The sequence below is a fragment of the Microcebus murinus genome, chromosome 12 (genome assembly GCF_040939455.1).
Source record: "Microcebus murinus isolate Inina chromosome 12, M.murinus_Inina_mat1.0, whole genome shotgun sequence".
Lineage (NCBI taxonomy): Eukaryota > Metazoa > Chordata > Mammalia > Primates > Cheirogaleidae > Microcebus > Microcebus murinus.
The window spans coordinates 88,389,958-88,402,121 of record NC_134115.1 but is presented as its reverse complement, the minus strand read 5'-3'; the positions used below and the strand labels follow the sequence as shown (position 1 = coordinate 88,402,121).

The following is a 12,164-nucleotide window of genomic DNA, read 5'->3' as shown; positions in this document are numbered from 1 at the left end:
ACTTTCAACTGTGAGTTATAAAGCAAGATCCATGGGATCATTCTAGGCCTATCCTAACTCTCTTCCCGAGACAGCCAAGGAAGAAAAAGCAAGTCCCCAAGTTAGTAACACGTTTTTAATATGGATTTTAAATTCCTAGTCACATATTTCAAACGACACTTGAAATTCCTTTTGGAGTTCCCGCTTTTGGTCCAGGGAACGCCATAAACCAAACCAGGAAACTGAGTCTAAGGTCCCTCGTACCTTCAAACTACCAGGTACAGTAAAAGGACATGGAAGAGGGAGACCGCGGACAAGGGAAGTCAGGATAAAAGTTAGAAGTAAGAAGGGCGGTGGAAGAGCAAGTTGCTATTGGCGAGGAAACTAGGGAAACCGCCAGGGTTAGCAAGAGAGGCCTCTCGAGTCCTGCGGGGTTACGCCACACTTCAGCCCCTTCCCCTCCCTCAGCTCGAATTTTCCTGTTCCCACCAGGCGGCCTGAGGACCCTCGCGCCGTTCAGCTCCGCCTTCCCCACAACCCCCGCCAGACTCCGCGAAGAAAAAGGCCGCAGCCAAATGAGTGGCCCACTAGCTCAGAGGGGCCCACTGGGCCAAAGTTGCCGTCCTCCTCGGTAGAGTGGCCTCGGCCTCCGCCCCCTGGCCTGGCCCTGTCCCGCCTTACCTTGAGTGCCAGGTGGTGGACGCGGCCCAGGCTGGGCTCGGCCAGAAGCTGCAGCAGCCCCAGCATCGGGAGCAGCTGGAGTCCCGCGGCGAGCGGAGGACAGCCGGAGCCAGAGAGGCCCATTGGCGCCAGGGCGGCCATGTTTGCTCCAGCATCACCAGCCGCTTCCTCTCCCGCCCACATCCGGGGTTAAAGGGCGGCGGCCGCCGGAAGGGCTTGGGGAGGGGGTGCGGCGACTAGCTCTGCTGACCCTGTGGTGGCTTCACTGGGGTGCGCGAGCCAAGAAGTCGCCGAAGGGCCTAAGCTGGCCACCGAAGGACCCTTCTGTTGGCCTACCCGGTGCGGACTTTCGGTTTAGCCAGAGGAGGTGTAGGCACCCCACCCCCGGCAGTTGCTATGACAACGGTGGCCGAGCAGGAACAGCCCCGGCCTCACCCCTGCCTCCTGGAGCTTTGGAAGCGACCTTGGGCCCCAGGGACCCCTGACCTCAGGGTGGGGGTATGCTGCGGCTGCAACACGGTGGTTGGCCGTTGATTGGACTTACTTCACCGAGGGTTGACTCGGCGGAAAATATCTTAAAATTACTGGCTTGTCATAGGGTCCCTTGTTTTTTTCCAGGCTCTTCACCCTCAAATTTCAGGCACAATGGTTGCAATAATATAACTTATTGAGCCCGTATGAGGCAATTTGTTAAGCCTTTTGTTGCATTTAATCATGGAACAATCTGATTCGAGATAGGAGGTAGGTATTGTCATTAATCCCCACTTTACAGGTAAGCAAACTGAGGCTTTTGAGAAATTAATCTATTCCAAGTTGAGCTGGGAATCACATGGAAGCTCTTAACTACTGTGTTACATTGCCTCATGCTATTTCATCTGACCACTGAAGTCTGAGTCTTAACATTTTTCTCTTAATTCTACGTGGAAATTGTCTTTGCTTCTAATCTTTACAATTTATAGGGACCTTTTTAATGGAAGGATTCAATAGTGGGTGGGTCCCCACCTACTCATTCTTTATCAAGGAGTTGTAGAAGAATATGCTTATCAAAATTGCCAATAGACTAGCCAGGTTTATTTAGTTTTTAGAATCTATTTTAACTTGGCACACAAGTCATGCATGCTTTTTCCGTGTAATCATTTAAGCAAAGGAGGAGAAAATAAAAACCACCAGGAATCCCAGTACCAATTAACTGTCAGTGTCCTAGTGTGTTTTATGACAGAAGCAGATTCTTAAAAGTTTTTAACTAGAAGTAGGAACTGAAATTAACGTGATATATTTTAATGGTGCCAAAGTCCTACACTCAGTTTTAAAATCAATTGGAAAGTACAGAATGGGGGACGGGGAGGATCTTAGATTTTTTTAATTGTGTGCAACTTTAATTAAAGGCACAAATCTATGAATTCTTCCCGTGACTCAAAAACCAGTACAAGTTCTGTCACAATCTCTGCAAGAGCAAAAGTAGGGCACCAAGATAAGCCAGGAAGATTGTAGTTTATCCTAAAATACCTGCGACGATCACTTACGGGAAAAGCAATGATTACTAGTTGGTGGAGAATATCCCTTTTCTTCCCCACCCTCTGCTGTGTATTGCAAATATGTAATCTTACATGTTTAAACAGAATTTTCATCTGATTCTACTACCCCCTTTTACAGATAAAGAAACTGAGAATAAGAAACTATAATTATTATTTTGTGAATCTACATAGGGAGATAATAGATTTATTTACTGACCTATTAAAAATGTCACGTATTCCGTTAAGTATTTAATTTAATTTAATTTATTTATTTATTTATTTGAGACAGAGTCTCACTTTGTTGCCCAGGCTAGAGTGAGTGCTGTGGCGTCAGCCTAGCTCACAGCAACCTCAAACTCCTGGGCTCAAGCAATCCTCCTGCCTCAGCCTCCCAAGTAGCTGGGACTACAGGCATGTGCTACCATGCCCGACTAATTTTTTGTATATATATTAGTTGGCCAATTAATTTCTTTCTATTTATAGTAGAGACGGGTCTCGCTCTTGCTCAGGCTGGTTTCGAACTCCTGACCTTGAGCAATCCGCCTGCCTGTGCCTCCCGGAGTGCTAGGGCCCGCCCTCTGTTAAGTATTTTGTATATACATTATCTCATTTAACATCACAAAGACCTTATTTATAAATGCCCCAGCTGGAACCCTTATCTAGGGCCCTGCCCACAAAGCCAGCACTAATCTCTGTCCTGCATTGTTGTAAAGAAAAAGCATTTGTGTATTATTAGGCTGGCAGGATCAGGAGATCCATCCACCTTATTTAACAGATAAAGAAACAAATCCAGGGAATTTAAACGACGTGCTCAGTATCACACAACTAGTTGGGTAATTTGCAGCAAGCATCTTTAAACCAGAACTGGAACTTTAGCTGCTTCAGAATTGGATCTGAGCTTCTTGGACTATATAGCATATGGCTTTCTAATTCTTACTTTTTTTTTTTTTTTGAGACGGACTGAGACTCTAGAGTGCTGTGGCGTCAGTCTAGCTCACAGCAACCTTAAACTCCTGGACTCAAGCAATCCTTCTGCCTCACCCTCCTGAGTAGCTGGGACTAAAGGCACATGCCACCGTGCCCAGCTAATTTTGTCTATTTTTAGTTTGGCTAATTTCCTTTCTATTTTTAGTAGAGATGGGGTCTCACTCGTGCTCAGGCTGGTCTCTAACTCCTGAGCTCAAGCAATCATCTGGCCTCGGCCTCCCAGAGTGCTAGGATTATGGATGGCATGAGCCACTGTGCCCGGCCCCATTTTAAGTTTTTAAAAAGATAAAAATCCAGAGTCTGAGTAACCAATGTGTTTCAAATAAAATGCTAGAGAAACTTTCAGAAAGCCTTTTAAAAATTAGCGATATCAAAGAACATAGTAAGAATGTAAAGTACGTGATATTTCCTTTTAGGTACCAAGAGGAAATACTAAAGACAGTTAATTCTCACTTCAGTATGAAACTAAATGTTAAAGAGAAAGGTGATTTTTAAAAGCAATTTCATTTTTTAAAAGCAGTTTGCAATGTTTTGGGTTTTTTTTGTTTTGTTTTGTTTTACTTTTTAATGTTGGGTGCCATTATTATCACAGGGTCATACCAGAGGTATCTGCACAGGTGTTTGAGAGGAATGTATTCCTTAACATATTTGAGAGCTATATTGTACCAATCATTATTTTGGAATTGAGAGGAATAAGAATGGGGGGAAACTGGCTACAAAGATTTGTAGCACTTTTTAGACAGTTACTTTTTAGATTCTGAGAAAACTACTTTTGATAATTATATTAAGCCATGTGACTTTATAGTTTCAAGAAAATATTATTTGCATAATCATACTGTAACTGAAGACAGACACGTTGAGTAACAGAACAAGTTATGCCTGCTTCTCCCTGGCAACAGTTTCAAAGGGACCTTACATTTTAGGTATTGACTGAAAAAGCCTGCAGAAGCTGGAAAGACTGATCTAAACTTGGCTTTTAGCTTTGTTCTCAGTCAAATGCATTTTACTTTTCTATTTTCTCTAAACTTTGCAGGGTCAACTAAAAGTTGCCACTAGTAGCAGAATGTGTAGCTTGAATCTAGTGCTATTAATTATTTGGCATCAGTTTAGACATTTCCAGAAATCTTTTAAATATTTAAAGTGCTAAATTCTCCAGTCTATCAAAAGCCCTGACTTAAGCATTATACAAGATAACCATGTAACAAAAACACTTGTGTTCCCCTAATACTTTGAAATTAAAAAAAATTCTCCAGTTTAATGAGGTATAATTTCCATTTGTTTTTCTTATCAAAAGGGTTGTATTTCAGACTAAAATCCCCTATAAAAACAGTATAGGGAACTAGATGTCAAATTAGGGCCTGGAAATGCATTCAGAAGTCATATGTCACTTTGACTTAAAACTCCATTTTTTCCACGATTGCAGCTAAGGTTTTCAGGCATTTCTTGGGGTATGGGGGAAGCCCTTGAAAGTATCTTTTTGCAGAAAGTGATCTTCATGGAAAAGCCAGGTCATGACAGGTAGGATATCAGTACAATGCCCCTAACCTTTGAATCCTGTGAGTTGGAGATGAACTTCAGTATCACTTTTTAACCTGGTGGCACAGTGTGTACCTTCTTCAGCTACAGAGCAGACAGTTTTTCTTGATTTTATGTACATCTTTACAGAGACCTTCAGGGGAATTTGATTATCAGTTGTAAAAATGGGTTGCAGTTTTAAGATTCTACTCACCACAGAGTTCCTAGTTTTATCCCATGCCAGCTTTTCCCACTTGAGTGCTTTTTAGGCCCTTAGTAAGTAGTTTGCTAAAGAAATGGGAAATACTAAGCTAAAAACAGAAGTTATTTTTTTTTTAAATTCTGATAATTTCATTAGTAGTAGTACTTCATCAATAGACAACCAATCAACTGTAGTTCAGGCAATGCTTAAAGGATTATTTTCCTTCATATAAGAAGTAAAAATCTAGCTGGGTGCAGTGGGTGGCTCATGCCTGTAATCCTAGCACTCTGGGAGGTCAAGGCAGGTGGATTGCTCGAGGTCAGGAGTTCGAGACCAGCCTGAGCAAGAGTGAGACCCCCATCTCTACTATAAATAGAAAGAATTTAATTGGCCAACTAATATATATAGAAAAAAAAATTAGCCGGGCATGGTGGCACATGCCTGTAGTCCCAGCTACTCGGGAGGCTGAGGCAGCAGGATTGCTTGTGAGCTAGGCTGATACCACGGCACTCACTCTAGCCTGGGCAACAAAGCAAGACTCTGTCTCAAAAAAAAAAAAAAAGTAAAAATCTTCCAAAAAAGAGGAGGAAAGGGAACTGATACTTGTGCCCATATTATGTGCTAAGCATTTTACATGTTTTCTTTCTTTTAATCTTTCCAATATTCTTTCACGTAGCATTATTTCTGTTTTAAAGAGGAGGAAACTGAGGCTTAGAGAAGGAAAGTAGTCCAGCCACAGCTGTAGAGCAACCTGTACAGAGCTGTCCAAATCTGGCTAACATCAAAGCCTGTGCTCACCCTAACTCCGTCATTTCAGCCTAACAACAATCTACGAAGTCCCTGTTTTGTGAATCAGGAAACTGAAGCTCAGTAAGGAACTTGCAGAAGGCCACACGCCTAATAAGGAGTGGAACACTGTGATCTCAATTTAACAATTATAAAGCTCTGTCTGCTTTAAAATCTCATACCTGTGTATAGCTACGTAGATATCTGTATAGCCAGGCTCCTGAAATAGATGTTTATTAAATACAAGCAGGGTTAGAATTGCCAAAAAGCCCTAATACAGTTGTTTGCCTCTTAACACAGCAACCTTTACAGGGTCTCTTCTGTTTGTCCAGATACTTTATTTCAGTACTAATATTGTCCATATGATCAGCTTATTTAGTGGAAATATGTATTTGAGTCCCCCACTGAGTGGAAAAAGCCTATATACAAACTTAAAGTATTTAAAAACAATTTTTTTCTTTTTTTTTCCAACAAAGCCTCCAGATATAAAAATTTTTTCCCTTAATAATTAACACAAAAGACTTTTTTATGACTAAATAAATGTGTGGGGATTTCCCCCAACCAACAGGTAAGTAATTTTGTAGTGGACATCAGCTGAGTGTCTTCTAAATTAATTTTATTTTGACGCTACCTGGAGATAGCATACTGTCAGGTTTCATAGGTTGAAGGCTCAGTCCTCAAAATAGTTCCCCCCACCTCCACCCCTGCCATTTAATTATCAACCATAAGTTTTAGGTTGTTTTATCTGTGTTTTTGACTGGTTATCAATCAGGGATCCATGGCCTCCTTTCTGGGTTTGATTCATTTGTTAGAGTGGCTCACAGCACTCAGATAAACATTTATGTTTACCAGTTTAGGATATAAATGAAGAGATGTACAGAATGAGGTATAGGGGAAGGGGTATGCTACCCTTTAGAAGCTTACATGTTTAGCTATCTGTAAGTTCTCCGAACTTCATTTTTTTTTGGGGGGGGGGAGGGTGTTATCAAGTCTGTATTATGTAGTCAGAATTGATTAAACTGTTGGTCATTGGTGATCAACTTTACTTTTAGCACCTCTCCCCTCCCCAGAGGGTGGGGGTAAGAATGAAAGTCCCAAGCCTCTAATCTGGTGACCAGCCCCAATCGTGAAGCTATTTAGGGACTAGCAGCCAGCAGTCATCTCATTAGTGTATAAAAAGACACTATATATAGTGTCTATATAGTGTATAAAAAGATCACTTTAGAGTTCTTAAGGCTTTTAGGAGTTGTATGTCAGGTTGAAGATTAAATGCGTATTTTATAATATCACATCCACCAAGGTCATAACTTTGTAAATGAGTATTCTCTAGGTATTACTGAGAGGTGAAACTGACGTGTACATAACCTAAACTGACCCTGGAGGTAATTCCAGCATTTACATAGAAAGCGTTTAGAATACCCCTAGTGAAAACTGATTCCTAATTAGGTCAGTAGTTAATAGTGAGACTTCCTTGTCTTAGAGTGACTCCCTTTTACTCTAAGGGAAACTGAAATAGATTTACTTCTTCCTAAAAAATGCTGTATTTTATCCTTTTTTCTGCTGGCTTATTTCATTTTATCTTGACCTGTTGTCTCCATTGATTCAAGATCATTGGTGTCTTCTTTACTTTTTGGAGATTCTAACACTTGCAAACTTTTTCCAGTTACTACCAAAACTTAATGAAGTTAAAGATATTTGCAGTGTGGTATAATTAACTCAGTTCCACAGAGTTCTGCTGCTGTTATAATGGGTTCCTATAACTTAACAATTTCCTGCTTACTCATCTTAAAAGGTTTCATCTTCATGTGGTCTCTTTTCTTCTGCTGCTGTCTTTTCTTCTTTCTCTTCTGTAAAGCATCAAGTTGTTTTACCTCTTGATTAACATTTTCACAGTGGTTGCTCTGTTTTTGAGAAGTCTCCAAGAACTCAATTCAACTCAGATCATTGTATTTGAAAAAATATTCAAACCTTGGCAGAAAGGGAAATTGAGGCGATTACTGAAGGCAAGGTCTTGTAACCTGTATTTTTAGCATACTAAATTGTGGCTCATTGTTTGAATTTCCATCCCCTCCAATTCACGCTAGCTATTAATCTGGGTTGGGTGGGCTGGCAGTGGTGGGCGTTTTTATTGTTATATATCTAGCAGTCCCTGGAGCAAAGAGTACTCAGACCTGGTAACTGTGAGAGCAAAACATTAAACAGACACAAAAATGGCAGGGGCGATCAGTGGCTTGTAACTGCAAAAAGGCAGACCAAAACGGTTTTGACAGTTTAGATACATTGTAACTGTCCCGCAAAGGAAGTAGACTTGGAGGTTTATCTACCAGGGTTTTTTAGCTCCACCCTTTCAGGGAGGAGAACGATAAACAGGTTAAGAATTGTGGGTGGGATTGGAGAGATGCATCGTCGTAAAAAATATTTTTAAACGAAGACCCATTTGGGATTTCATGGTTACTCAGAAAAGGATCCAGCAGTAGCATTAACTAGGGAGAAAGATAACTGGTGGGGAAAGGGCCTAGTGATTCAGAGGAAAAAGCTGGAATTCCAAAAATTCTCCATAGCCGGGAATGACATTTGTGCAGACCTTTGGCATACAGAGAGAGGGAGTCAGTATCTGCACATAAAAGGAGCTCTCAGTTTACCAACCTAGGCCCTGGCCCCACCGCCGTGACCCTCACCTCCACACGGGGAGGCTGGTACCTTACTGCCTCCGTGTGGCAGGCAGGACTCCACTTCTAGAGGTGGCGGCGTTGTCCAAGGCCACCCAGCTGCTACGTGCTGGGCTTGAACTAGTATCTGTGGCTAGCCTAGCCTTTGCTTTTACCCACCGAGCGGTAGCATGATTTCCGTCTGAGAGTTTCTTGGCGAACAAGTTGGAAATCACTGGTTTCAGAGATTAGAAATCACTGGGTGTACGCCCCTGGATTCCTCCCCAGCCGCTCGCTGGCGGTTTGCCTCGACGTCCCCATGTGCACAGCGCAGACACCACGGTCCCAGGCCCCAGCTGCCGGCGCAAGGCTGTGGGGCTCTCGGCGGCCGCTTGCGGTGGGAGAAGCGCGCCCGAGCAGCCTCGGCGTGCGAGGCTGCGGGGGAGCGCGTCGTCCCCACACCCGAAGCGGCGCTCCGCGCGGCGGCAGCCTCGGCCCGCAGGGCGGCCGCGAAGCAGACGGCGCGCTGCTGACAAGTAGTGCAGACAGCGGCGCGGAGGAGTTCTCGGGCGCCAGGCCGCCGTCCCCGCCTCCCTCGCGTCCTTCCGGACCCCGGGGCGATGCGGGCCGCGGAGGGGGCCCGGGGCCCGGCCGGGGGCGGGGCTGGCGCGCGTGCGCGAGCTGTCAGGCCGGCCCGCCCGGCCCCGCCCGCGCGCCCCTCCCCCGCCCGCGCTCCGGTGTGGGGCGGGCGGGCGCTGCGGCGGCCGCGGCTGCTGCTTCCTCGGGCCATTTTGCTGTGGAGCGCCGGGAGGAGGAGCTGCGGCGGAGAGCCCGGGCGAGGAGCGGCGGCCGCGCGGGCACCGGGCTTTCCGCGGTCGCGGGGATCTCGAGGGCGAGGGGCTCGCCGGGGAGGGGGCCCGAGAGGCGCGCCCGCCGCGCGGAGCGCCGCCGCCCGCCCCCTGCACCATGAGCTGGGGCACCGAGCTCTGGGTGAGTGAGCGGGCTGGGCCGCCGGCCGCGCGGGGTTGCCGGGCGCGCGCTGCGCTCCCGGCCTGGGGCGGGGCGGGGGTCCCCGCGCCCCTGCTGGCCTCGGCCGGAGCAGGGGCTGCGGCCGGCTCGCCCTTCGCGGGCTCGGGGCTCGGCGTGGCGCCGGCGGCCTGAGGGGAGGCGCGGTCGGGTCCGGCCCCTCGCGGCGCCCTGAGGCGGCGGTGCGCGGAGGGAAGAGCCTCGCTCCCGCGGGGCGGGCGGCCGATGCTCGGGGGCTCGGCCGGGGGTGCGGAGGCCCCGGCCCGACCCCCGCGGCCGCCTTCTCTCGGTTCGGGTCCGGCGCTCCCCGGGGGCGGGGCGGCCGCGCGGGCCCGCGTCCCGGTCTCGGGTTTTGGGGCTCCGGGGCGCCGAGTAGTGGCTCCCCTCCGGAGCCGGGGACTTGTGACCCGCGGGGGCTCCGGGCGCTGGTTCCTAAGGGCAGCTCAGCTCCCGAATTCGACGTGGGGGATGCGGCGTCTGGCCCGAGGGGGACGGTAGCAGGAGTCGGGGGGAATCGTAGGTTATCGCCCTGGGGGAGAGGCTTTCGAGGGTGAACAGTTCTTTCCCGCTGCTCAGAGGGGACAGTTCAAACGGGGGTGGCTGGCGCTGCGGCGTCGGGCCGGGATCCTTGGCCCGCGGGGCGCGGGCGGTAAACAACCGCGCGGGTCGCGAAGCCCTCTCGGGACGAGCGGGGATGCCGGGGCGGGTCGCGGCCGCCCCTGGGAAGGAGAGGCTGTCGGCTGCGGAGTGGAGCCTTCGCCTGGCTTCCCGGCGAGTCACTGGGCAGGGGGCGGCCGGTGCAGTGGCCAGGAGCAGGAGTGGACGAAATCCCAATTACTGCCTTGAAATGCTCTCAAGATGAGCCATTTCCCATGATGAACTCCAGCGTGCCTGCTCACTACCTTTCCTAATTCCATTTGTAAAGGGTGTGGAGGAGAAAGTGTAGGGTGGTGGTGTTATCTGAGATGAGGCCAAGAAATCTCATGTTGAAAGAAAACAAGGTTACAGCACTTACAGAAACAGAACCCATCCTCCCTTAATTTGGGCGGAGGGGAGGTAATTGTTTTTACATAACCATTTGTTAGGCTCGGAAACAACTACTGTTATTAATACCAAAATCCTGAGGGCAGTAGCTCCCTTAAATTAAGATAATTCATTTTATAAACATTCTCCGCCTGAAAGGAATTCATGGCAAAATTTCCTCTGATGTTTACGAATATTCATTTTAAAAATAGAATAACAGTTTCAAAAATTTGTGCATGCCAATTTAGGTAAAACCCACCACTTTAAGTGCTATATTAAAGTTTCTTTCCTCTTCTCATCCTTTTCCACTACCTTTTTGGCTTTTTAAAGCTTATTTGTGGTGAGGGAACAAATCAGAAGTAATCTTTATCAAGAGAATAGAAATTTTGGCACATTTTTTTCACTTTTTCAAACAGAATGGAATTGTGGAGGGAAAAAAATACAATGCATTTCTGAGTGAAATAAAGACTGAATACAATGGTGGACATTTCATAGTGACGTTGGTGAATGTTATAGAAGATAATCTGGAAGAAAGGAAGTGGCTATGAGAAGTACTGATAAAATTGCCTCTGATAGCCTGCATTATTTTGTACATTTTTGGGGGGGGGGTGAAGAAGTGGGAAGGAAGGCGATGACTGGAGTTGAAATTAAATTGGAACTGGAGTACGTATGAATGATTTGAAATCTTGGATTTGCTTCACAATAATTGGGATGTTAGATGTGGGATAGTGACACAAAATTGGTCTTGAATTGGTGGTAATTGTTGAAGCCAGGTAAGGGTTACAGAAGGGTTCGCTATACTATTCTTTCTATTGCATATGCTTGAAATTTTCTACAATAAAAATAATTGGAAAATAGTTTTAAGGGAGAAGGGTGTGACCTATTTTAATTTTTTTCAGTTGGTAACTTATTGAGGAAGAATGAATCACTTATCAGCTCTGTATATGCAAATATATGGCAGTGAAGAGTTAAAAGACATTCTTACAAGTATTGGCCTTTGCTTTTGAGTAGCTTATAGTTTAATAGAAGGAAAAGGGTGAAATGAACATATTAGTGCACTAAGAGGTGCAAAATCCAAGTTTTAAGGTGAAATTCTAAGGCATATAGTGCATACAAAATGTCTATTTTCAGTTGCCTTATTTTATTCTTAGTTTCTGAGATTAAAAAAAAGTTAGGCCAGGCGTGGTGGCTCAGGTTTGTAATCTTGGCACTCTGGGAGGCCAGGGTGGGAGGATCACTCAAGATCAGGAGTTCAAGACCAGCCTGAGCAAGAGTAAAACCCCTCTCTACTAAAAAAATAGAAAGAAATTAGCTTAACAACTAAAAATATATAGAAAAAATTAGCTGGACATGGTGGTGCATGCCTGTAGTCCCAGTTACTTGGGAGGCTGAGGCAGAAGGATTGCTTAAGGAGTTTGAGGTTGCTGTGAGCTAGGCTGACACCACGGCACTCTAGCCCAGGCAGCAGAGCAAAACTCTGTCTCAAAAAAAAAAAAAAAAAAAAAAGCTAGAGTAATAAAGGATTCTAAAAAATAAACCCCACTTTCTCTGGCCATCAGAGACTTGGTGATGTGCGGCACGTTGGGCAGCCCAGCAAAGGACAGTGATTCAGGGTTTTCCTTGAATGGTGGCTTTGGAATTGTGCACATGTGTAATGAGATAATGATAGGGCACTAAAGCCCAACTTGGCAGAATTATTCTTCTAGAAGGAGAGAGATGGAGCTATGGTTTGGGTGGCCATGAGTTATTTCTAACAGGTGGCTGCAGCTTTCTTGGACCTTCACAAACACTATCAGATTTTAT

General features: G+C 46.0%; 2 protein-coding genes across 23 annotated transcripts in view; one reads left to right on the top strand and one right to left on the bottom strand.

The window, feature by feature from the left end:
* The window catches only part of GPR107 (G protein-coupled receptor 107), a 75,547-nt gene extending 74,536 nt beyond the window's left edge, over positions 1 to 1,011 (bottom strand). For 2 of the 4 annotated variants that reach the window (XM_012772231.3, XM_012772232.3), the window contains exon 1: positions 661 to 860. In XM_012772231.3, the coding sequence (XP_012627685.1) occupies positions 661 to 843 (183 nt within the window). In that variant the 5' untranslated portion in view covers positions 844 to 860. Of the gene's footprint in view, positions 1 to 660 lie in introns of all 4 variants that reach the window. The other 2 variants (XM_012772233.3, XM_020289533.2) reach the window with 2 other exon arrangements.
* Positions 1,012 to 9,033: 8,022 nt separating this feature from the next.
* The window catches only part of FNBP1 (formin binding protein 1), a 132,829-nt gene continuing 129,698 nt past the window's right edge, over positions 9,034 to 12,164 (top strand). For 18 of the 19 annotated variants that reach the window (XM_020289517.2, XM_020289532.2, XM_020289531.2 and 15 more), the window contains exon 1: positions 9,072 to 9,302. In XM_020289517.2, coding sequence (XP_020145106.1) covers positions 9,279 to 9,302 — 24 coding nt within the window. In that variant the 5' untranslated portion in view covers positions 9,072 to 9,278. Of the gene's footprint in view, positions 9,303 to 12,164 lie in introns of all 19 variants that reach the window. The other variant, XM_020289521.2, reaches the window with a different exon arrangement.